At 41.9% G+C, this 26908-nt stretch overlaps 1 protein-coding gene across 2 annotated transcripts; it reads right to left on the reverse strand.

Annotated features, from left to right (window-relative positions):
* Window positions 1-26362, reverse strand: LOC113038223 (E3 ubiquitin-protein ligase RNF14-like). Of its 2 annotated transcripts, XM_026195490.1 has the most exons (8): window positions 26168-26362; window positions 25855-26015; window positions 13757-13887; window positions 7113-7604; window positions 6268-6496; window positions 2741-2910; window positions 1853-1983; window positions 1-1154 (listed from the first exon to the last, which is right to left on the reverse strand). In XM_026195490.1, exons 2-8 carry the CDS (start codon window positions 26003-26005, stop codon window positions 1127-1129), a joined length of 1332 nt encoding a protein of 443 aa, XP_026051275.1. In that variant the 5' UTR covers window positions 26006-26015; window positions 26168-26362; the 3' UTR covers window positions 1-1126. The 2 variants fall into 2 exon arrangements, with proteins under 2 accessions (XP_026051275.1, XP_026051276.1); XM_026195491.1 differs by lacking the exons at window positions 1-1154; window positions 26168-26362 and having other exon boundaries at window positions 1552-1983; window positions 25855-26005.
* Between the last annotated feature and the right edge of the window lie 546 nt (window positions 26363-26908).

Here is a 26908-nt window from a genome sequence, read left to right on the forward strand (position 1 = left end):
TAATAATTTGCAAGATTTTATTAACAATGTTTAATATTTAATAGAAATATATTCTCTATTAATTTGTTGTGTCTCCCACAATGTGTAATAAACATGCTTTGAGTCCTGGAGTATAAAACTGATGCCCTGTTTCATAACAGATCATATTTTGATTTGAAACCCCATCACATTTTCCTGAAAAGTAGTCAGATTTAAATAATAATTACAAAATATGATCATATTTAGTATCTCTGAAGAGTGCTAACTTTAAAGATGATTTTCTCAATATTTCAATTTTTTTTGCTCCCCCAGATTTTGAAATAGTTGTATCTCACACAAATATTGTCCTCCTAACAATCACGACATCAGTGGAGAGATGATTTATTCAGAAACAAACAGTCTTGATGATAGTCTGTCCACCAGTGTTGGGCTATAGTTACTAAGAAGTAATATATTACTCATTACTAGTTCATCTAATTTCAAAACTAATATTATGACTTTACTACTAGTTACTTTTTCTTTCACCCCACACATAAGAATCCTCTAAAATCTTACTAACAATATATTTCTGCCTCATTAATCGACCAAAAATCCACATGGATCGCAGTCAGTAGTTATTACACACTTATTAATAGTAACATTTAAGTAAAAATGTTTTATGAATCTCATTGATTGTGAAGCTAATAATTTATCTTTTATACCCACATACTATTATATTCAACAACGTACTTTATCAAAATAAATAATTTAGGTTCATAAGTAAATATTTAATTCTCTAAAAAAATGCATACAATTTCTGTCAGTGTTCAGATCATCTTTTCTTCTCACAAAATCAGTGTAAAGACAATATTTCCATCCGCTGAATGCAAGCTTGTTCATCTTTTCTAGTTTTGCATGCACATTTTCTGCACGGCTGTACTTAGTGAGTACTTAATAAAACAATTTGATGGGAAGATAGTATGCACAACAGAAACATTGTGAACTGGATTTGTATATTGTGCAAATGAAATGCAAAAAAGGGCTAGTTCTATGTGAGACGCTTGCATCTCTCGTCTGGATCTATAGTCCACTGATGTGCATGAAAACATCCTTTAAGCATTGCTTTATAGTGGATCAGTTATCTTCGTCACTCCCAAGGCCTTATTCTTCATCTATTTCCATTTATACGTTCCATTCTAGAGCAGAGAAAAAAAATCAAATACGCCGTCAGTGCACCAGCCATTAACCTTCAGTCATCTGAAATCTATTTAATGTGACTTTAAGAGCAAGGAGACTTGTGTGTAAAACTGTGCATAGAATTCATCCTAAACATGTTCAGATTTGTACACCAGAAAATGCACCAAATTCAGTCAGTATCATTTTAGTCATTTATATTGTTACAAAAGATTTCTATTTTCAGATAAAAGCTGTTCTTCTGAACTTTCTATTATTCATCAAAGACACCTTAAAAAATGATACTGTTTTCAACATAATAATAATAATAATAATAATAATAATAATAATAATAATAATCAGAAATGTTTCTTGAGCAGTAAACATCATATTAGAACAATTTCTGAAGATCATGTGACACTGAAGACTGGAGGAATGATGCTGAAAATACAACTTTGAAATAAGAGGAATAAATTAGATTTGAAAATATATTCAAAGAGAAAACAGTTATTTTAAATTGTAAAAATATTTCAATAATTCTACTGCCTTTCCTGTACTTTGGAACAAATAAAAGCAGACTTGGTGAGCAGAAGAGACTTGAGGGAAAAAATGATAAAAGCGTTTGACTTGTAGTGCATGATACAGATTTCCTGTAATTTGAGCACAGATGGTTATGTCTTAAGTGAATGTAGAAAGACTCAGCAGTGGAGACTGTTCTCACTGGTTGTAGCAGGGCGAGTTGGGGTCCTTGTAGTGGCTGTAAGGGTCCTCCTTGCCAAGAGCTTTCAGACAGATCCAGCAGAAATAGCCCTGACACATCGAACAGGTCATCTTATTACAGCCCTTATTCTTCTGCACCAGAGGGAAACACCAGAACACATGAGCACATGAGCATAAACAAAGAGCAGAGCTTAGCACAACACATGAGATTTCAGTTTGCCACAATTTCTCTTTAAATTGTTTCATAGAGATCTCTGGGGGGGGGGGGGGGGTTTGAATGCCAGGCACAAATTGAATTAACTATTACTATAGCAGTGAGTAGTACTTTTCCACGTATGCATTCATCTTATTGCATCCCATTCGCTGCATTAGAAACACCAGCGCATTAAGCGAAAACCTTTTGTAATTTGATGCAAAGGTAATATAAAACAAAGAATAGAGCTATAAATGTGCATACATTTAAAAAAAAAAAAAAATACAAATCTAAATATTTTTGAGGATTTACAATGCTAGCAGTTTTGTGGAAAAGTTCCATAGCTCTTAATCACTGGACCAAAAACATCCCTAATTTTTATTCCAGTTTTTATATTGATTATTTTCTTGACTTTAAATATGGCTTTACATATTGAAATTAAATACGTAACCTGAAATAGTCTTGCTTATATACAGTATGTTTATATATGGCTTATATCTTATATATATATATATATTTTATATATATATATATATATAAGTTCTATTTTATATATCACATCAAAAGTTAAATTAATAAGTCTCAGGCTGAGGGAAGTGCTTTTACACCTAACTCCTGATTTCTCTCAACACGGGACATAAAATATGTCAGTGAAGAAATGGGAAACCAATGTATGCACGTGTCTTTAGTACTGACCTGTATGTTAGCGCCACAGCAAGGGCACTGTTTACTGTTAACATTTAGCCAGTCTGTGCTGTAAGATTCCAACACCCTCTGAATGACCTGCTTGCCAAAACGCTTCTCAAGGAACTTCCTCCTCTCTTTGCTCGCAGAATTATACTCATCATGCAAACTACGGATATCATCTGGTAAAGAAACACACAACTTTTGAACAAACTAACAAAGTGTGTGGACTTCACATTCTTTAGCACTGAGCATCTAATATACGATACGATATTATGTCTAACATCCGACACAAGCTACTCTTTAGCCTCTGGTGTTGGGAGTCACACTTGTGTTGTTGCTGTCTAAAGTGACCAGACACCTAAAATGTAATTGGTTTTTATTTTAAGTAAAATCAGAGTAATATATTTTTGTTCAATAATATGTTTTCTTTTTTTCCTTTGTATTAAAAAAAAATATTACTAATACATATATAGGTAAAAAATTATGATCAATTGACCAATTCAAAAATTCTATTTTTTAAAAAATAACTTTTTTATTACTTTTCCATTATGGGAGTATTTCGTGTTAAAATAGAGACAATGCATTTACATGTACAATTTTTGTGCTGAATTGGACTGAACTCATGATTGATGAATCTGATTGTAGTGTTTACGTAAACGCTTGTTAAAGTGATCGAGTTGATGTGCATGTTTTTATGTCTCAAGCTTCAAATCGGAATGTTTTTTTGTTTGTTTTTGACATGCGCACACTGCTCAAACAGTGAAAGTGACCCTACACAGTTTTTTATTTGTTTATTACCAGCAGAAATAATATTTACTAATTTATGGATAAATACACATATAAACCACTGTGCTGTGATACTCATATTTTTCACGAAAAATAAAATAAAATAAAAAATAAGCCCCTCTCCGCAGCCAAAATGTGGATGAGTATCCAAAACAAGGTTGTCCTGCTCCACAATTGCCGAGTGAAAGGAGATTTTTATAATGACAGGACACACATTAATACAAAACTTTAATCAGAAGGAGGAGCTGATCGTTCCGTGCGTCCTACACCATTAGCCTACGTTATTTCTGCATCATTGCACATGTACAATCCTTTCAGCTTCGTGGTTCAATCCGATCGATTGTTTACATGCATTATCAATTGTATTAGAAGAGGAATAATTGTAATAATTCAACATAACATGTACTCACATCCAAAGGGGCAAAGTATCCACAGGTCAACTGTCTGCACTATTGGTTCTGGACAGTGCATCTGCAATTACATTTTCGGAACCCTTTTTATGACGAATATCCAAGTTGTACTCTTGGACAATGAGGGACCAGCGCATCAGGCATTGATTAGAATTACACATTCGAGATAAGAAGGTCAGAGGATTGTGGTCAGTATAAACTAATACTGGGGTACAACCACCTCCAACATAAACTTCAAAATGTTGCAGTGCCATGAGGAGAGCTAAAATCTACTTCTCTATGGTGCTGTAATTCTGCTGACATTTGGAAAAAATAACATACTGCGTGGTCCACTCCAAAAGCATCTTCTTGCAGGAGAACTGCTACTACTCCAGTTGCACTGGCATCTATTTGCAATTGGAAAGGCAGGGTGAAGTTTGGGGCAGCAAGCACAGGGGCATTACATGTCCTTTGTCCTTTGCAGCAGCAAAAACGTTGGCACACTCTGCACTCCATAGGACTTTCTTAGAGGGAATCAGAAGGTTAGTTAATGGAGAAAATCCTCAAAATACCCTACCATTCACATAAATCTCATTTATTTATGGGAACTGGAAAGGATAGCTGACACTTTAGCCTCCACCAGGCAAACTTGAGCATGGCCAACTTTCTTACCCAAGTATGTAACTAAGCCAGATTCAACGTCAACGAAGCTTCAGCCAAATGACTAAAAACCTCAGTAAGTGTATCTAGATGGTTTTCCCATGTATCTGAAAAGATCACTACATCATCCAGATAAGCTTCACAGTTGCCTACTCCAGATTAAACTCTCTGCATCCGACGCTGGAAGGTGGCTGGTCCTTTTCGCATCCCGAAAGCCATTACAGAATATTGCAGGAAGTTATCTGGAGTAACAAAAGCAGATATCTCAGAGGCTCGGTCTGTTAGTGGCACTTGCCAATAGCCCTTTAGCAAGTCAAGTTTAGTGATGTAGCGGGCTGCACCAATTCGGTCCATACAATCCTCCATCCGAGGTGGGAAAGAGTCCAGTTTAGTAAGACTATTAACTTTGCGATAGTCTGTACATAATCTATACGTAGTGTCAGATGTCGGCACCAGCAAACAGGGTGAGGTCCAGGGGCTTTGACTAGGTTGAACAAAACCATGCTGCAACAAGTATCGCACTTCCTCTCTCATTATCTCATGTTTTTGGTAGTTAACCCAATATGTGTGCTGCTTGACAGGAGGGGAGTTTCCAACATCAATGTCATGACAAATGACAGTACTTTGACTGGGGACATCTGAAAACAGCATAGGGAACCTACTAATAAGACACACCATGTCTTCACATTGACATGTAGAGAAGTGAGCAAGATAAGTCTCTAGACCGTTGAGCTTTTCTGATTCAAGTCCATAATTTTTTTTTGTCTGGTCAAGTAGTGACTATCGTCTAAAGCCATTCTGATGAAGTAGTAATGTTTCAGGGATGCACCAACAGGAAAATTTTGGCCGATACCGTTAACCGTTCATTTTATATATATGAAAACCAATAACCGATATGTTGGCTGATAAATCTGAATCCAAATTTTTATGTAATTTCTGAGAGCCTGATTACAAGAAGGTCTCATCATTAAATGCCATTAAACACTTCAACATAAATCAAACATAAATCAGCCTTACAAATAAATAAAACTATGCAATCTAGTCACTGGACAACATTATTATGTAAAATATAAAATAAAATAAAAATCATATGACATGTATAATTTTAATGGAATAACCTCCCCACTGACAATAATACATAAACCATATGAAATTAATAAGTTAAAAATAAAAGTGATGGTTATTACTATTAATATATCACTTATTTTGGAAAAGAAGAATCTTAAATTAAAAGCTGCCATTGTTTCTAATAGCAGCATTACTATTTAAGCTGCGTGCGTTGTTTCTGAAGAGCTGAATGAACACTGGTAAACTGTAACACTGTCAGATATTTATACAACATAAACATGATAATACAACTTATATATGTACAAAAAGATTCAAATGTACAGGTGAACTCAAAGTAAGTTATGTGTTAACCAGACTATAACTTATGTTGTGTAATGCGCTCCTCCCATTACAACGTGCTTAACGGGCGCACAAAGATTCCATAACATTATTTAATATCGGCTTTAATATATCAGCAAAATGTTCTTATCAGTTCGATAACGATAACACTAAAATGACCATTTATTGGCCGATACCGATATTGCCGATATACTGTGCATCCCTAGATTTTTACATTTCAATAAAAAAATTTCCCAGACTAAAATGACCAACCAACACCAGAGGGTTAATCTGCAACAGGTGTGAATATCTCACCATCAGTCGGTATGCAGTGATTGAGGCCGTGATAGCTCCGCTTACAGAGTGTACAGAAGGGATATTTGCAGGCGGGACAGATGCCCATGTTTGAGTCTGGCTCCACCATCACCGCCATACAGCAGCTTTTACGAGGACAATACACCACATCCTTCATCAGGTCCAGACTCGACTGCAACAGGAGACGATCATAGCGTGCAAACTCATCTTTGCTCACAAGAAGTTTCACCTGTTACACGAGCAGACTGTCAGTCTACATTCAGAATACAAATATTCATTCAAGGTTCAGATATTTACTGGCCTTGCCACAAAAATAAATAAATGGAAATAATTGCTTTGTTTTCTTTGACTCATTATTGTAATAAATATAGGTTAAGGCAGAAAAATTGTAGTTACCAGTAGGGGTGTGTGATATATCTCAGATAAAAAGCCTCTTAGAACCGAATGTGGTTAGAATGCAGAGATAAATATCCAACAATTCTCTAAAAATGCTTTAAAAATAAATAAAAAAATTTGGTCTTAAGAAGTATTCTAATTTGTTGAGATTTGGTGAATTGGTGGGTTTTTGTTAAATGTGAGCCAAATCATCACAATTAAAAGAACCAAAGACTAAAACTACTTCAGTCTGTGTGCATTGAATTAATTTAAAACACAAGTTTCACAATTTGAGCTGAATTACTGAAATAAAGGAACTGCACAGACCTAATGGACCCTCGAAATCTGAAAGAGTTTTATACTTGGATAAAAAAAAAATGTTTGTACATTTTTAAAAGAGTATGAATAGATTACATAATCTATTCATACTTACACTATGGCATAATTATATCAGAGCAGATAGGAGATACCTGTGAAGGAGTGGCCATGGACACACACTTTGGCTCAGGGCAGGTAAGGCACTGGACCTTTCCGTCCCTAATCTGGATCTGAAAGTATTCCTTCATGCAGGACTTGCAGTACACATGCTGACACTCTTTGAAGAGCAGTGATTCCGATCCGAGCTTCTCTGAGTAACAGATGCCGCAGCAGAACACCTTCCCATCAAACACCTTCTGATTCTGAGCTTCGTCAAAATCTAGCAGCTGACTCAGTATATCTGTGCGAGCATCAACTTCTTGCACAGCTCTTGGGTCTAAATCTTGCACTTGACATTTTTCTCCGGAAACGTCCGCTGCTTGTTTTAAGCCAGATTCACTCTCAATGCTCTGGATTTCCAGCGGTGACTGGATTCCCAGGAAGTCCAGAGTCTCTTCCTTGAGGAACTGCATCCAGGTAAAAAGAATCACATTGCCTTGGTTCTCCTCCCAAAGCTCATCCAGTCTCCTGCAAAGCGCAGTTATCTGATGGAGTGAGAGCGGAAGGTTATTGTAATCAACCATGATTAGAAGTGGCTTAATGATACGTGTTTCAGTCACTGTTTCATATTCATTCCACTTTCTTGACAACAGAAACATTAAAATATATATCAAAGAAACTGTTTTAATTGAGCAGTTGGCTGCATCAAAATACAACATGTGGGCATAGAAAGGTAATAATAAATAATACATGTACATTTTGCATGACAATCATGCTATTAATTGCAATTAAATATTTGAATCGACTGACAGCCCCAATAATGTTACAAAATATTTATATGTCAGATAAATGCTGTCCCCTTTCAGTCGGTCACGTTCGACGTTACGAATGGGATCTAGCTCGAGCCCAATCACCTTCTTGTGGTACAAAACAAACCAATGGTACACAAAGTACAAAACAGTGCAGAATTTGCATCGCAAGCTCCGCCCCGCAGAGCGGGTATATAAGGAGCAACGCGAGCAACTCCCATTCAAGCTTTCGCTTCGGAGCCGAGCATATCGCTTGCTGCAATCACTGGAGTTTTACAAGCAAGAGCTGGTGTTGGTGTGAAGGCGCGATTCAGCGGTATAGAGTCCCCTCTGCCACACCCCGTTCTAGCTCTTCTTCTCTTAAGAGGGCTACTTCGGCTGGTGGCCAGGGTGATCTGAGGGTTACTGTGTGGGCTTCCCCGACGAGCGCACCTCCCCGGGCCACACCCCCCTCACATACGCCGCAGCCGGTTAAGCTTCTGGATGAGTTTGCTGGACCCTCTCAGGCTCCTGACATCTCATTCGGGGCTCGCGAAGAGGACCGTATGTCAATCGCCGCATCACAAGGCGGGCTTGAGACTTCGGGAGATGAGTGTTCGGCTGCATTGCCTCCCTCGGGAGTGCCAGCATTGTCCGAGTCCGATCCCGAGCTGACGGCCGTGCTTTCCTGGGCAGCATAGAGCATCGGGCTTGAGTGGAATCCTCCACCCTGTCCCGAGCGATCGAGGCTGGATGATTGGTTCCTGGGGGCTGCTCATGCGGATCGTCAGCACCCTCCTCTGGTTCCTTTCTTCCTGAAAGTGCACCAGGAAGTAACCAGTTCATGGAAGGCACCTTTAACTGCCCGAAACCGTTCTGGTACTTCCTCCACCGTCACTGCCCTCGATGGTGGGGCGGCCAAGGGGTATGCTGGGATTCCCCCGGTGGAGCGTTCTGTTGCGATGCAACTGTGTCCACAGAGCGCCTCCGCTTGGCGTGGTGGTTCCCAAGCTGCCCTCCAAGGCCTGTAAGTTCTCATCCACGCTTGTGGCCAAGGCCTGCTGCTTCCTCCTCCACTCCCGCTTGGCCACGGCAGCAGCCTTCGCACCGGCCGCAGCGAGGAGATGGCCGCAGAAGGGCGGCGCAACCCGTCTCTGCCCCTAAACCTGCCAAACGCCAGGCCAAGCCGAGACGGGCGACCCGGAGTTGGAGACGTCAGCTCATCAGGAGATGGTAGCAAGGAGGGCCGGGGGAGAATCCTTTGTTCTTGTTTTCTTTTTGTTCCGCCACTGGCCCTGCGGCCGGTGGTACCCAAACCTTCACTAAAAGAGCTGTTTCCTCTACCTCCGGGTCCCAAGAGGCCACGAATGACAGTTGGCGACGTGCTTCCTCGCCGCTCTCGTTCTCCTCTCCCCTTGCCAGTTTCCATGCAAAGCCGGCTCAAGAATGCTTCGCCTTCTCATGCCCTCTTTACTACATGGAGTCAGACAAGTGCCCGCACTCCGCCCCCGCTAAGGGATGCTATGCCTCCCATGCCGGGGCTGTCTGCTCCACCACGCTGCCCCACTGTGGGTACGCCTGTAGTCCCCTTGACCCCGCTGGTTCGGTTTGTGGGAGCCTGGCTAGAGCTCCCCAGGCCTTCCCGCTGGCTCATTCGGACGCTCAGGCTCGGCTACGGGATTCAGTTCGCCCAGCGTCCCCCCAGGTTTCCGGGTGTCCCGTGACGATGGTGGGCAAATATGCCACTGTCATGCACGCAGAGGTCGCGGCCCTGCTGACAAAGGGCGCGATAGAGCCGGTCCCTCCAGCCGAAATGAAGTCCGGCTGTTACAGCCCTTACTTCATAGTACCCAAGAAGACAGGTGGGTTACGGCCAATCCTGGACTTGTGTGCCTTGAACCGAGCTCTGCACAGACTCCCGTTCAAGATGCTAAGCCCAAGCGCATTTTCGAATGCATTCGTCTGATGGATTGGTTTGCAGCGATCGACCTGAAGGACGCGTACTTTCATGTCTCCATCCTTCCTCGACACAGACCGAGGTTTGTTTTCGAAGGGCAGGCATATCAGTACAAGGTTCTTCCATTCGGGTTGGCCCTGTCTCCCTGTGTCTTTACGAAGGTCGCGGAGGGAGCCCTGGTTCCTCTCAGAGAACAAGGTGTCTGTATCCTCAACTACCTCGATGACTGGCTGATCCTAGCTCACTCTCGAGAGTGGTTGTGCGAGCACAGGGATCTGGTGCTCAGACACCTCACCCGACTAGGTCTTCAGGTCAACTGGGAAAAGAGCAAGCTCTCCCCTGTGCAGAGGACCTCTTTTCTCGGTATGGAAATAGACTCGCTTGCCATTCGAGGGCAAGAGAGCAATTCGACAATTCGACAATTCGAGGGCAAGAGAGCGGTTCCACTGAAACTGTTTCAGAGGCTCCTTAGGCATATGGCGTCCGCGGCGGCGGTCATACCGCTCGGGCTACTCCATGAGACCGTTTCAGCACTTGCTCCACGACCGAGTCCCGAGATGGGCATGGCAACAGGGCACGCTCCGAGTGACCATCATTCCGGCCTGCCGCAGATACTTCACCCCGTGGTTGGACCCCTCATTTCTACGGGCTGGCATGCCCCTAGAACTGGTGTCCAGACATGTTGTTGTGTCAACAGATGCCTCTGCCATGGGCTGGTGGCATGTCAATTACCTTGAGTTGCTAGCAGTACATCTTGCTCTGCACCGCTTCAGGGCCCTGCTGAAGGACAAGCACGTTCTGGTCCGTACGGACAACACTGCGACCGTAGCGTACATCAACCGTCAGGGTGGTCTACGCTCCCGCCACATGTCACAACTCGCTCGCCATCTCCTCCTGTGGAGTCACAAGCATCTGAGCTCGCTTCGTGCCATACACATTCCGGGCAGGCTCAATCGTGCAGCCGACAAGCTTTCACGGCAGCAGTCTTGCCGCGGGGAATGGAGAATCCACCCCCAGTCTGTTCAGCTGATTTGAGAGCACTTCGGAGATGCTCAGGTAGACCTGTTTGCCTCTCCAGAAAATTCCCACTGCCATTTGTTTTACTCCCTGACCGAGGGCACCCTCAGCATGGATGCCCTGGCACACAGCTGGCCGCTGGGCCTGCACAAGTATGCAATTCCCCCAGTGAGTCTTCTTGCACAGAAGTTGTGCAAGATCAGGGAGGACAAGGAGCAGGTCCTCATGGTTGCTTTTTGGCCTGGCCGGACCTGGTTCCCCAAACTTGTACTCCTCGCAACAGCCCCTCCCTGGCCAATTCCTCTGAGGAAGGACCTTCTTTCTCAGAGACGGGGCACTCTCTGGCACCCACGTCCCGATCTGTGGAACCTACATGTGTGGGTTCTGGATGGGTCATGGAAGGTTTAGGTACCTTGCCACCACAGGTGGTAGCTACCATCACTTCAGCTAGAACCATGTCCACCAGACATGCCTATGCTTTGAAGTGGAACCTCTTCATCACTTGGTGTTCTTCATGGCGTGAGGACCCCTGGAAATGTCCGATTGGGTCAGTGCTTTCCTTTCTTCAGGAGGGGTTGGAACCAAGGCTGTCTCCTTCCACCCTCAAGGTCTATGTGGCCACCGTTTCGGCTCACCATGACCCTGTTGAAGGTAAGTCTCTTGGGAGGCACGATCTGATCATCAGGTTCCTGAGAGGAGCAAGGAGGCTCAATCCGCCTCACCCTCAGCAAGTCCCCTCTTGGGACCTCGCAGTGGTTCTATCAGCACTGCAGAGAGCTCCCTTCGAACCCTTGCTCTCAGTAGAGCTAAAGTTTTTATCTTTGAAAACAAGACCTGCCATGCCCCCTAGGGGTGAGAGCTCACTCAACTAGGATCTTAGCTTCCTCCTGGGCGCTGGCGCATGGCGCTTCGCTAGCAGACATCTGTAGAGCTGTGGGCTGGGCGACACCTAACACATTAGCGAGATTTTATAATCTCCGTGTAGAGTCCGTGTCCTTCCGGGGACTCGCCCCTTCGGGCCAATAAGGACCTGCTCGGTGTCCATCCGCTTGCTGTGCCATTCCACTCCGCGGACTGGATGCATGAGCTATTTCCCTCAGGTGAGTTCTTCAGTCAGAAACCTGGGTTCCTCCAGCACTGTTGATGTCCAACACTTGCGTACATGCCCTTTGGTCAGCTCTGTGTGGGACTAGGTGTCTCCATGTGTTTTGGTTCCCCTTTTCTGGGTAATCCCACGTGTGTATGTCCACAGTAAGTCTCTCCGCAGCATGTGTCTTTACCTTGGCAAGCCCCTTGCCAGCTCTGTCGTTGAAACTTCCACCCTGCAGGCTGGGTACCTCAGAGTTCTTATGTATCACAACCTTGGTAGATACCTGCCTTCTGTAAGTCCTCCCACGGGCAGGCAGCCTGCTAGCATATGTCCAGCTGGAATATGCTACCCAGTGTATTCTGTGTGAGCTATAGGCCCTCACTCGTGTTGGCCTCACCACAGGGTGCTATCACTCAAACGGGTCGCTGGAAGACAGCCAAGTGGCATTTTGTAAGGGGCCCCATTCGTAACGTCGAACGTGATTGACTGAAAGGGAAAGTCTTGGTTACGTATGTAACCCTTGTTTACCTGAAGGAGGGAACGGAGACGTTATGTCCCGTTGCCACATCGCTGTTCCGCAGAACGACCGGGTCACTGGCTCAGCTACTCAGTGAAGACTTGAATGCGAGCTGCGGGACGGAGATGAGATGCAAATTCCACAGACCAATTGCATTGGCTCGTTTTGTACCACTCAAAGGTGATTGGGCTTTCGGGCGAGATCCCATTCGTAACGTCTCTGTTCCCTCCTTCAGGGCACTAGGGTTACATACGTAACCAAGACGTTTTTCTGAACACTCTATTCATCAAAGACACCTGAGAAAAATTCTACTGAGATGTTTTCAACATAAAAATAATAATACAAGTTTTTTGAACAGCATATCAGCATATTAGAATGATTTCTGAAGGATCATGTGACTGGAGTAATGATGCAAAAAATTCAGCTTTAAAATATGCTTCTTTTTTATCACGCTTCTTTTTTATCAAATAAATGCAGGCTTGGTGAGCAGAAGAGACTTCTAAAAAAAAAAAAAAAAAAAAAAAAAATATATATATATATATATATATATATATATATATATATATAAAATCTTGCTGTTTAAAAAAGTGACTGGTAGTGTACTCTTCTAAAATGATGTAATTAGATGTAATTAGTGTAAATTAGTTTACACTTGTTAGAAACATTAGGATATAGAAAAAAATATTGGAGAGTTTTAAAATCATGATGATACAATTGTAATGCTTAATAATCACGAAATATATGATTACATATAATCATGTTTACTTTAAATTAGGAAAGATTTTGTATTTACTTTTCTAACAGATTGATCTGAGCCTATGTGTATGTGTGTGTGTGTGTGTAGCTTGAGTCTGCATGTATCCATGCACAGGTCCAAGACCTTTATGATTCTCCAAGAGGGTCTGGCTGCAGACTTGCACTTGCACTCTCATACTTGCATTCTCAGATACTTGCACTTCCATTAGTGTCATCACTTGCAGTCTTTATTTTTTATTTTGTTGAATTTTTTGATTACTTTTTGTTTGAATTTCCCAAAATTTTATAACAGTAGCCAGGTGGCGAAGACAAGAAAAAAGAAACTAAATTACAATGTCACTTGCAATCGCTACTTGCACTCTTCGGTACCTGTGACGTCACTTGTAATCAACACAAATCGTGTTGCCGATGGAGACAAGACGCTGTGCTGGTGATTAAACGATTAAACCTAATTTAGAACTATAACGTACAGGGTCCTGCAAGAAAAAGACAAGACTGGCAAATCCGTGGCCAGAACAGCAGAATATGAACACAATGCACAAAGTCTCTCACTAAGCGTAAACAGGACTCACCTGGACTCTTGTGAGCCAATTGGAGCCTAGAGCAAAAACTGGAGCCGAAGCTGAAGGATAATTAGCCGGGAATCCAAAACTCAGAACCAGTGGACCTAGATATGATAGATGATGCTCTGTGGAGTTGTGTCCTGGAAATAAGAAGAAAACATTACAGAATCTATTAGTAGTAGTATATTGTTTATTTAAAGCCATGCCAGCATCTTAGGCTATTTTCATGCCAAAAACTATTGTATTATAACAAATACAATAAAAACCAGCAAACAAACAGACACTATTTATATTACACAAGATTTTTTACATGAACGTGTGTAGCATCTGCTTAGGGTCATGTACGATTGTTTGGGATTTATGTCATAGGGATTCCTTTAGACTTTTGACATTTGCATATAAATGACAGAATCTGGCCCCGTGGTATGCAGTTATATGGGTGCTTAATGGTAAATAGTAATGTTTACTCCCATTATCTGGAAGATGATGAACAGATCAACTCTCGGGTCTCCCCATCCGACTTCTTATCGACCTCTTCTCAATACACAACACACATTGTGTGATTGGGCATTCCACCCTAAAGGTGGGTGTGAGCAGAAATTCATTATCTTTGGATAATCTGCGCTCAGAAACCCTTGCTTTTCGAGACGAATAACTATCCAAGACTCCTCAAACTTACCTTTTGAGTTTGATTTTCCAGTAGTTTTTTTTTACTTAGTAGTTCCAGCTTACTTCTAAAATAACTCATCAAGAACCCCTGTTGTCTACCGCATCAGGACCCTTGTTCAGGAATGAAGCCAATTCAAGTAACCGTTTCTAACTATTTAGATGTGTGTTTAAGTTTGAGTCCCCTTTAAGGTGATTTTGGATTCTTTGATGATTCTCATTAGGTTATGGTTAACTGATGTGAAATACTGCCATTCTTTTGCTCTTCCCTTTCTCTTCCTTACTTTCCTTCATTCTGTATATGTACATCTATATGTCTTGCTTGGCCAGGAAAATTTTCTACACAAGTGATAACAATTCTATAACTTTTTCTGGCAAAATTATACTAATAGTTTTCTACATCCATTAATAAAATATGTTTGTGAGAAATGGGCATATTGACTGTTAGAACCAGTGTTGGGGAGAAATGAGTTACATAAAACAGAATTACGTAATTTTATTATAAATTAAATGTAACTGTAATCAGTTACAGTTCTTGAAAAAAAATGTCTTCTTAAATTACACTACTTTTGAAAATGTTAATGATTACAAAGGGGATACATTTGAATTTTGTCATATGTGATAAAACGAGAACCACCACTCGCTTGGGGACGTTGTGAATGTCCGTAAAAGATGTTAAATGATGGCTCAGCCCGCAATAGCACTTATGTGCAAGTGCAATTTATTTACAGTGCCAAAAAAATATACACAGTCCAATGGTGAAAAATATATATAGGTGAACAAAGTACCAAAGAAACAATAAACAGAAAAATAAAGAGGGAATAATCCAAATGAAAAAAGTCAGTATACAGGTAAGTATCCACAATATACAGGCGTTACAAAAAGATCGCTTGAGGCACCACAGTTGCTCTCTCGCTCCGACTTGGTAAACAAGTGATAAGTTTTATTCTGGCCTGCCCTTATATAGGACAGACTCCACCCCCTTCAAATGGGACTTTTCAAACAGGTAATAACAGATGGTAAAAACCCCACTACTTCAGGCATTTCTACTTTTACACAATTAATTAATACTAAACACAAACTCAAAACACATAAATCAACAAATAAAACATTAAACACAAAAATACTACATTCAACTATTTAATTTATATACACGCAAAAAACAAGGTACCCCCTACTAATATAAAACAATGGTTTGGCTGGTTTCCGGTGCGCTGCGGCAGCGCGGCGCCGTCAGTGACGTCATAAGTGATCGCCGCTCTATCGCTCTGTTTGGCAGCGTCTCACACCGGAACACCGACCATCGCATGCCCAATTCAACATCACAAACACCGATTAGACAAGACGACATCAAACAACGTGCAGTGTGAGTGTGTGAAATGTCCGGGGTTATGAATATTGACGGATGTGGAGGGGAAGATGAAATAATGTCCAACACATATGTGCCAGTGTTGCCCAGCAGTGACAATTAGGTCAGCTTTGTCACATTACCTTCCCCCTCTCCAAGCGACGCACTGACTGGGAACCGGGACAGGTAGTCGGCGACCACATTTTGTTTGCCAGGTCGATGTCGTATCTTGAAGTTGTACGGTTGCAAGGACAGGTACCATCTTGTAACTCTGGCATTATGGTCTTTCATTGACTGGATCCAGGTCAATGCTCTGTGGTCAGTTTCCAGATCGAATTCTCGTCCAAGGAGGTAGTACTGTAAGCTGTCAAGGGCCCACTTGATGGCAAGACATTCCTTCTCTATCGTAGAGTATCGGGTTTCCCTGGGCAACAGCTTGCGACTAAGGTAAACAACTGGCTTTTCTTCTCCTGAACTTCCTTGTGCCAACACTGCACCAATTCCTGTAGCTGAAGCATCCACTTGTACAAGGAACCGTTTTGAGAAATTTGGACTCTGTAGGACTGGGCTGGAACACATCTTTTCTTTCAGAGTGTTAAATGCTGTCTCACAATCCTCAGACCAAGGAACTGGATTGCTCACTGACTTACTCAGTAAGTCCGTCAAGGGTACTGCAATTGAGGCAAAGTTTGGCACAAATCTTCTGTACCAGCCCACTAACCCTAGGAAAGACCTCACCTCCTTCTTTGTTCTGGGTCTTGGGCTCCGCCGAATTGCCTCCACCTTGTCCACCTGTGGTCGCAGCTGGCCATTGCCTAGGTGGTATCCAAGGTATCCAGCTTCTTGACGCGCCCACTCACATTTATTTACATTCAGTGTCAACCCAGCTGCTTGTATCTTCTCCAAGGTTTGTCGCACATGCTGAAGATGCTCAGGCCAGGAGTTACTGTGGATCACCACATCGTCCAAATAAGCAGCAGACCATTCCTCGCAGCCCTGGAGGACTCGATCCATTAACCTCTGGAATGTGGCAGGTGCCCCATGCAGGCCAAACGGAAGGACAGTAAACTGGTATAACCCCAGTGGGGTCCGGAACGCTGTATATGGTCTGGAGGCTGGATCGAGGGGCACCTGCCAGTAGCCCTTGCACAGATCCAAGGTGGTGATAAACTGAGCCTGTCCAATTTTCTCCAACAAATCATCCACTCGTGGCATTGGGTAGGCATCAAACTTTGATTGCGCATTCAGCCTGCGAAAGTCGATGCAGACACGCAGTGTCCCATCCTTCTTTGGTACGATGACCATGGGACTACTCCATTCACTCACCGAGGGCTCTATTACTCCTAGTTCCTTCATCATCTTGATCTCTTCCTTTAGAGGTTCCACCAACCTTTCAGGAACACGGTAAGGCCGCTGTCTTGAGGGTGCTGGGTCTGTCAGGTGTATGGTGTGTTGACACATTTCAGTCCGACCAGGTCTCTGGCGGAACAAAGCAGGAAATTGGTTCACCAGCTGCTGTAGCTCTTCCTTTTTCACGTCATCTAGGTGATCCAAGCTCACCACTGACGTCTGTCTCTGAGCTTCTGCCTCTGAACCTTCATCCTCCACATCCTCCACCTTCCGTACAAGAAGTGACGTCTCTGTTGCCTTACCGGTCGACTCTCTCCACTCCTTCAACAGGTTTATGTGGTAAGTTTGTTTAGCTTTCCCTTTGTCAGGGTGGTGGATCTCATAGGTCACTGGCCCCATCTTGCGGACCACGGTATATGGCCCTTGCCACTTGGCCAACAGCTTATTCGATGATGTTGGCAATAGGAGTAGAACTTTCTGCCCCGGCTGGAACTGTCGAAGTCTTGCATGCTGGTCATACCATCGTTTTTGAGCTTTTTGTGCCTCTTGCAGGTTCTCTTTGGCCAGTTCCCTGTACCGCTCAAGTCGATCTCTCATCTCTAGAACATACTGCACTATGCCCTTCTCCTCCGTTCTGGATGCAGGGTCTTCCCACCCTCTTCTCAGTAGGTCCAATGGTCCCTGCACTTGCCATCCATAGAGCAGTTCGAATGGTGAGAACCCAGTTGAGGCTTGAGGTACTTCTCTGTAGGCAAAAAGCACAAAAGGCAGCCACTTGTCCCAATCCCGTCCTGTGTCGGCAACAAACTTACGTAACATGTTCTTAAGGGTTTGATTAAAACGCTCCACCAGACCATCTGTCTGAGGGTGGTATGGGGTCGTCTTGATGGCGTTGATACCCAGCTGCTGGTATAGTTGCCCCATTAACCGTGAGGTGAAGTTAGTTCCCTGGTCTGTCAGGATCTCCTCTGGAATGCCTACTCTGGAGAACATTTGGACGAGGGCATGGATGATTTTCGGCGTTGTGATGGATCGGAGTGGAAACGCTTCTGGATATCTTGTAGCATAGTCGCTGACCACCAGGATGTACCGATGTCCTGCACTACTTCTTTCAAGTGGGCCTACGATGTCCATGGCGATGCGTCTGAAAGGAGAAGAGATCACAGGGAGAGGATGCAGGGGTGCTTTGCCCCGCTGGGAAACAACACTGGTCTTTTGACAGATGGCACATGTATTGCAATATGTCTGAACATCTGTGTATAGTGTAGGCCAGTGGAACCGTGAACTAATGCGTGCATATGTTTTCTGCTGTCCTAGGTGGCCAGCCCAGGGAACAGTGTGTGCTAAATGTAAGACAATATGGCGGCAACATGTTGGAACAACTAAACGTGTCACATCATTTGTCTGCAAATACAACACTCCATTTAACACAACATATTTTTCATTGCACAGATTAGCTGCATTTTCACACCCTGCCTTCTCAAAGAGTGATTTTAAAGACTCATCATCCCTTTGTAATTTCGCAATGTCCTCCGGAATCCTCCAGCCACTAACCTGAAGACCATCCACAGAGGTTTTAGAAACTGGGGTGCCCATGTACTTCTCTAGACGCCGCTGTCGGCGTGACTTCCTAGGGCCCTTTGTGCCGCCCTGCAACAGACTACTGTCCAAGTCCGGCAGTGGCTGCAGACCTGCCTTGGCTTGTGCCCGGGTGACAACAGGACATGACACTTCAACAGTGGCAGAGGGAGTAACAGTTTCAGAGTCTTTGGTGGTTTGTAACAGATCATTTAGTACTGGCAAGTCTTGACCCAAAATCATATCAGCTGGCAAGTTATCAACTATGGCAACATTTAACAAGTACAATTGATCATACACCTCAACAACAACTTCAGCTCTAGGGTACTGCTTTACATCTCCATGTACACATTGAACAGCGGTAGTGCTCACATAATTTACATTTGGCACAAAACATGGTTTTAACAGAGAAAGAGTGCTACCAGTGTCCAAAAGAGCTTGCAACGAATGTCCATTTACTGTCACCTTACACCTATTTTGACTCTCCTCTACAGAGTCTCTAGCATTGTCTTCCTCTCTGGGAACATAACAAAATCCAGTCAATTTTGCTTTTCGCACAGGACACACTGATGCTTTGTGTCCAGGCTGTTGGCAATAAAAACAAATTAGTCCCTTGCCCACAGATGATTTTTGTCCTTGTGCATGGTCTATACGATCAGCGTGACTTTTCTCAGCTTCAGCCCCAGAACGATCAGAAACAGAACGTACAGTACCTCTTGGTGGTTGAGTGCGCAGGCCTCCCCTGTGAGCATTCATGTACTGTTGAGCCAGCTTTGCTGCCGCCAGGCCTGTCATCGGCTCATGCTCCCGTACCCATGTGCGAGTATCATACGGAAGTACACGAAGAAGCTGCTCCAGGATAATAGCCTCACCAATCTCCTCTTTAGTATGCTCCTCAGGCCGTATCCATCGTCGATACAGATTCCTCAAGCGATGGTAAGTTTCTGTTGGTGACTCTCCCGCTGGAACAGAGGACACTCGGAAGCGCTGGCGGTAAGTTTCTGGTGAGATGTTAAATTTCTCCAGCAGTGCCTCCCTTAGATCAGCATACACTTCTGCCTTCTCCTCATCCATCGCTAAGTATGCCTCCAGTGCCTGCCCTGTCAGCAAGGGGACAAGTCGAAAGCTCCACTCCTGCTCAGGCCACCCCCAGGTCCTGGCCAACCGCTCGAACCGCCGAAGATAGTTTTCAATGTCTTCCCCCTGCTGGAAGGCTGGCATTTTTGGTTCAGACCGCTGCATTGGCTGACTTGGTGCTGGGACATTTGTGGAGTCTAGGACATGTGCCTGCCTGTCTCGTGTAGGTCCTCTCTGTGCTGCCGGAGTTGGTAGGTCCATCCGCAGACTATCTATGTCATACGAGGTCTCTGCAGGCCGTGCTGACTGTACGATGGACTCTCGTAGACCACGGAGCTCTCGCAGATATCTCTCTTCCCTCTCCTCTTGTGCATCCAGGAATTTGCGCATCAGAGACATCATTCCTTCACCAGACATTTCACCAGCTGTGAAGGGCTTGGTCTGTGGTGAACTGGCCTTTGCTGATGCTTCAGGAAGCCTTGTAGCTGCCTCTTCATCCTCTGTAGATTCCATTGAATCCCAGGTAACATCCTTTCCAGCCACCACCTTCCCCTGGGACCGCAAACCCGTCCTGGGTTTTTTACCTTTTGGCGCTGTCTTGCGGGTTGCCATCCCACCGCTGCCACCATATGTGATAAAACGAGAACCACCACTCGCTTGGGGACGTTGTGAATGTCCGTAAAAGATGTTAAATGATGGCTCAGCCCGCAATAGCACTTATGTGCAAGTGCAATTTATTTACAGTGCCAAAAAAATATACACAGTCCAATGGTGAAAAATATATATAGGTGAACAAAGTACCAAAGAAACAATAAACAGAAAAATAAAGAGGGAATAATCCAAATGAAAAAAGTCAGTATACAGGTAAGTATCCACAATATACAGGCGTTACAAAAAGATCGCTTGAGGCACCACAGTTGCTCTCTCGCTCCGACTTGGTAAACAAGTGATAAGTTTTATTCTGGCCTGCCCTTATATAGGACAGACTCCACCCCCTTCAAATGGGACTTTTCAAACAGGTAATAACAGATGGTAAAAACCCCACTACTTCAGGCATTTCTACTTTTACACAATTAATTAATACTAAACACAAACTCAAAACACATAAATCAACAAATAAAACATTAAACACAAAAATACTACATTCAACTATTTAATTTATATACACGCAAAAAACAAGGTACCCCCTACTAATATAAAACAATGGTTTGGCTGGTTTCCGGTGCGCTGCGGCAGCGCGGCGCCGTCAGTGACGTCATAAGTGATCGCCGCTCTATCGCTCTGTTTGGCAGCGTCTCACACCGGAACACCGACCATCGCATGCCCAATTCAACATCACAAACACCGATTAGACAAGACGACATCAAACAACGTGCAGTGTGAGTGTGTGAAATGTCCGGGGTTATGAATATTGACGGATGTGGAGGGGAAGATGAAATAATGTCCAACACATATGTGCCAGTGTTGCCCAGCAGTGACAATTAGGTCAGCTTTGTCACATCATACATACAAACACACACATTTGTTTTTGTGAAAAGTGGGGACATCCCATAGGCGTAATGGTTTTTATAATGTAGAAACTGTATATTCTATCGCCCTTCACCAACCCTACCCTACCAACCCTACCCCTAACCCTAACCCTCACAGGAAATTTGCATTTTTACTTCCTCAAAAAAAAACTTCATTCTGTATGATTTTGAAAAAGGGTTTTGAAAAATGGGGACATGGCTTATGTCCTCATAAGTCACCCTCTCCTTGTAATACCTATGTCATACCCATGTCATTATACAGAGTTGTGTCCTGATATGTCACAAAAACATGCCCACCCCTACACACACACACACACACACACACACACACTTTCATGATCCGGTCATTGGACTTCCATTTAATCACCACCAGATGTCATCATCTACAACACAGACTCTCACTACACAGAACTCCCTGGACTACATTTCCCATGCTCCATTGCACCAATCACATTCAACTGATAACTATCACATACAGCTGCCACCAATTACACACACACACACACACACACACACACACACACACACAGAGCACAACCATCAGACACTCTTTATAAGCATTGGACTTCCTCTCACACACGGTCGAGTATTGTTCTGCCCATATCCCTCTCCCTGCGATACGAAGCCATTCTGTGTTTGTTTTCTTAGTCTTGTTTGGTTTGTAGTTTTCATAGTCTTATCTTAGTTTCTAGTTTTCATAATTTAGTCTTTTTCTTGCCTTGTCCTGTTTCTCGTGTTTTGACCCTTTGCTCTGGATTCTGGATTACCCCTCTTGCTTAGCCCTCTGGATATTGCTCTCTCATCGAAGACCCATGCTTGTCCTAGGCAAATTATTTGTCTTGCCCTCTATATACCTGTTTGTCAGTGTTTGACCCATGCCTGCTATGACCATGTCTCTGTGTAATAAAAGCTTGCAAATGGATCTGCACGTCTCATGACTCATCAGCCCCATTACACACACACCTACACACCTATATACACACAAACACACCTAAACACACCTACACACACACACTTTAACTGATGTCTTTGATAAATTGCATGGATTGCTCTAAAGTATGAGACAACAATATTTCGGGAGTTTATGACACATGCTTATTTAATAACTGATTTATTTAGTGAGGTTTATGTATATGCTTTAGACTACTTTAGATTAAAATCAGACTATTTTTCCACCCTTATAGACAAGAATTACAATAACCCTAGAATCCTTTTTAATGTTATTAATACGGTTCTGAACCCTGTTGTTTCTATTCACCCGACTGAGTCAGTGGCTATATGTGAGCTGTTTTGCTAGTTTTCATAGACAAGCTGGAATTAGACATGATATTCAGTTGACCACTGGTGATCCTGCAGGTCAGTTAAATTACAACGGCTTGCTTAGTAAGTTTACACCTATCTCAATAACTTTTTTAAATGACACTGTGAAGCAGCTAAAACCTACAGGTTCACCATTAGATACCATCCCGGCACGATTATTTAAACAAGTGTTTAATGCAATGGGTCAAACACTTTTATATTTTATAAACAAATGCCTTTAGTTAGGAGTTGTTCCTGAGTCTGAAACACACATCAGTGCAACCCAGACTTAAGAAGCCTTACTTGGATTCCTTATAATTATACAATTTTCAGCCTATTTCTAATCTCCCATTCTTGACAAAAATTTTAGACAAAGTAGTCCTGTGCCAGCTTCAAACATTTTTGGTCAATAATAAAAAAAATTATATATTTCAATCCGGCTTTAGAAAATTTCACTCTACTGAAACGGCTCTGGTAAAAGTGCTCAATTACATTTTCTTAGCCACTGACTCTGGAGACTCGGTAGCATTGGTACTTCTGGACTTAAGTGCTGCATTTGACATGGTAGACCATAATGTCTTGCTGTCTCGTTTAGAACAAGTAGTGGTCATCAGAGGCTCAGTCTTACATTGGTTTCAGTCTTATCTGACAAACAGGAGTTTCTCAGTTAACACTGGTAACTATCGATCTTCCTCTGTAAAGCTGACGTGTGGAATTCCTCAAGGGTCCACACTAGCCCCTATGTTGTTTTCTTTATACATGCTTCCTTTAGGTACTATTTTTAGGAAATATGACTTGAGTTGTAATTGTTATGCAGACGACACACAAATATTTTTTCCCCTTAAACATAAAAATAGTCTAGAACAGATGGCTGCTTGCCTTGAGGATGTTAAAGCATGAATGTCACTGAATGAGAATAAGACTGAGGTTATGGTGTTTACATCTTCTAGTGTACATGACACAACAAATGTGAATCTTGGTGCTTTGGGACCTTATGTTAAGCCTTAAGTTACAAACTTAGGAGTGGTACTGGACAGTGCCCTAAAACTTGACAGACAGGTAAATCAAGTTGTGAAGGCAAGCTTCTACCAGCTTCGAACCCTGATGAAAATTAAGTCTTTACTTTCATTCTCCAATTTTGAAAATGTTTTATCACTACAAGGCTAGATTATTGCAATTTGCTTTATTTGGGGATCAGTCAATCATCCATAAATCGCCTGCAGATAGTCCAGAATGGTGCTGCTAGAGTTTTGGCAGGAGTTCGTAAACGGAAACAAATAACTCCTGTCCTTCAGTCACTTCACTGGCTGCCGGTGTGTCACAGAATTAATTTAATATTAATTAAAATAAAGTCATGCTATTAGTTTTTAAGTCATTAAATGGGTTAGCTCCTGCTTACCTTTCTGATCTACTGACACTCCACCAACCTACAAGAGCTCTTAGGTCTGCGAAACTTAGACCTCATAGTGGTTCCTAGATCAAAACTTAAAAATAGAGGAGATAGAGCATTTTCTATTGCTGCTCCAAGACTGTGGAACAATCTCCCACCTGAAATTAGAACTGCACCCACCCTGTCCATTTTTAAAGTGAGGTTAAACACTTTTCTATTTGATCTGTCTTATACAAAATGAATGTTGATGCAGTTCGCCCGTTTGTCATTGTCCTTTTATCATGTTATGGTGCTTATTTAAAATTTTTGCATTCTGTATAGCACATTGGTCAACGTAAGTTGTGTTTAATTGTTTGTTTAATTGTAAAGTGCTTGTCTCACAAGGTGTTTTATAATATATATATATATATATATATATATATATATATATATATATATACAGTCATGGCCAAAAATAGGCACCCTTGGTTAATATGATCAAAGGCGGCTGTGAAAATTAATCTGTATCGTTAACCCTTTTGATCTTTTATTTAAAAAAAAAAATCACAAAAATGTATCCTTTTATTGGATAATAAGAATTTAAAATATGGGAAATATAATTATGAAAATAAATGTTTTTCTCTAATACACACTGACCACAATTAACGTCACCCTTTTATTGAATACTTTTTGAAACCTCCATTTGCCAGTTTAACAGGGTCTAAATTTTCTCCTATAATGCCTGATGAGGTTAGAGAACACCTGACAAGAGATCATAGACCATTCCCTCATCCAGAATCACTCCAGAGCCTTCAGATTCCCAGCTCCATGTTGGTTCTTCTCCTCTTCAGTTCACTCCTCTCATTTTCCGTAGGGTTCAGGTCAGAGGACTGGAATGGCTGTAGCAGAAGCTTGGTTTTGGATGAGCTAGGAGAATTTTTCTTGTAACCCTCCCAAACAACATGTGGTGATGTAGGTTCTGTTTGACAATTTTTTAAGGTTTTCTGACCCCAAGACTCAACTATTTTCTGCAATTCTCCAGCTGTGATCCTTGGAGAGTCTTTAGCCACTCAAACTCTCCTTCTCACCGTGCATTAGGTCGATATAGACACTTCCATGCAGATTCATAACATTTTATGTTGATTGGAAATTCTTAATTATTGCCCTGATGGTGGAAATGGAAACTTTCACTACTCCAGCTCTTTTCTTAAAGCCAATTCAATAATTTGTGAAGCTCAATTATCTTTTGCTGGACATCAGAAATATATTCTTTAGTTTTTCTCATTTTGATGGATAATTAAGGGAATTTGGGCTTTGTTTCTCATCCTCTTTATATTTCTGAGAAACAGGAAGCTATGGCTGGATAATTTCATGTTTATAATCATGCTGGAATGCTCAGAATTGTGAATATGAATGGGAATATAATTCAGAGATATTTTACTTGTAAGAATTTCAAGGGGTGCCAAAATTTTGTCCAACCAGTATTTGAGAAAAACCTTTATTTCATAATGATATTTTCCCCCATTTTACATTTTATTATCCAATGAAAGGACACATTTATGTGATTAAAAATAAAATAAAAGATCAAAATGATGCAGATTAATTTTCACAGCCTCCTTTGATCATATTTACCAAGGGTGCCCATATTTTTGGCCATGACTGTATATTTAATAAATAGGACCAAAATTAATAGAATAGAATAGAATAGAATAGAATAGAATAGAATAGAATAGAATAGAAAAGTGCTATAATTAATTGGTAAGGTGTTGGATGTCTTTAGATGGTAATTAAAATTAAATAGGTTACATTGTAATCTGTAACATTTCCATTTCCAAAGTAAGCTTCCCAACACCGGCTAGAACAAAGTTCCACCACCTGCTGATCGTCTCACCCTTGACTAGCAGTGTGAAGTTCGGAGGAAGCTCCAGACACAGATGGATCTCGCCCTCCTTCGCTGACTCGGCCCTGCGGAACTCTTTTTCATCATAGATGCTCGCTAGAGCAAGCAGCTCATCTTCTTGTGCTTCCTGGTCGGTTGACATCGCAACATTCCTGAGATGAATGTGAAACCAAACAATTAATAAACTCTACAAAAACTATATGTACAATAAACAGCGTTACCATACATGTTCAGAACTTATAAAAGCTGTATTTCTGACTAAATCTGAAGAGAAACACATAGGCAAATATGATAAGTTACTTGCCTAAGTATATTTGCTTTCTCCTTCTGTTCTAGAGAGGTGACAGTCTTGGAAAGATATTAATACCGCCGTTCGTTTACATAATATTCAACTATTGTAGACAAACATCCTTAAATATGCTGCTTAAAGCTGCATATTATTTAAACTCGAGGGTGTTCTGACAATAGACTGTATAAAAACAGGTTTTGACACGTCATGGTTGCGCATAGCCCTTAAGGGACCGTCTCAAAAATCCAATCGGTGTCCAGGGGAGTGTTAACAAAAAAAAAAAAAAAAAAAAGTCATAATTTAGTCACCCTCATTTCATCCCAACCCCACAAGACTTTCTTCATCTTTCCAAAAAATGTGAACATCACATTGGTTTACATAGAAGGTGGGGTTTATTGACTTATTCCACAGCCAGCCACCAGGGGCGACTGAAATGTTGTAGCTTCACTTTATTATTATCATTATTATTATTATTATTATTATTATTTTTATTATTATTATTTATTTATTTATTTATTTATTTATTTATTTTATTATATATTTATTTTTGGTGATGTCCAAAAGAGAACCGATAGAGAATATTTTGTAATGGTTAAATTTAATCTTTATTTTTGTAACCATTCCTTCATTAAAATACAGTGCTTAAAAACTAAACACTAAATTTCACCAAAATGTTAATTTATTGTTGTACTACCCAAAATAAACCACAGTCTTTTTACAGGGGAAATTGTGCCAATATAGTCTGATATAATCCAT

Source organism: Carassius auratus, chromosome 21 (assembly GCF_003368295.1).
Source record: "Carassius auratus strain Wakin chromosome 21, ASM336829v1, whole genome shotgun sequence".
Taxonomy (NCBI): Eukaryota; Metazoa; Chordata; class Actinopteri; order Cypriniformes; family Cyprinidae; genus Carassius; species Carassius auratus.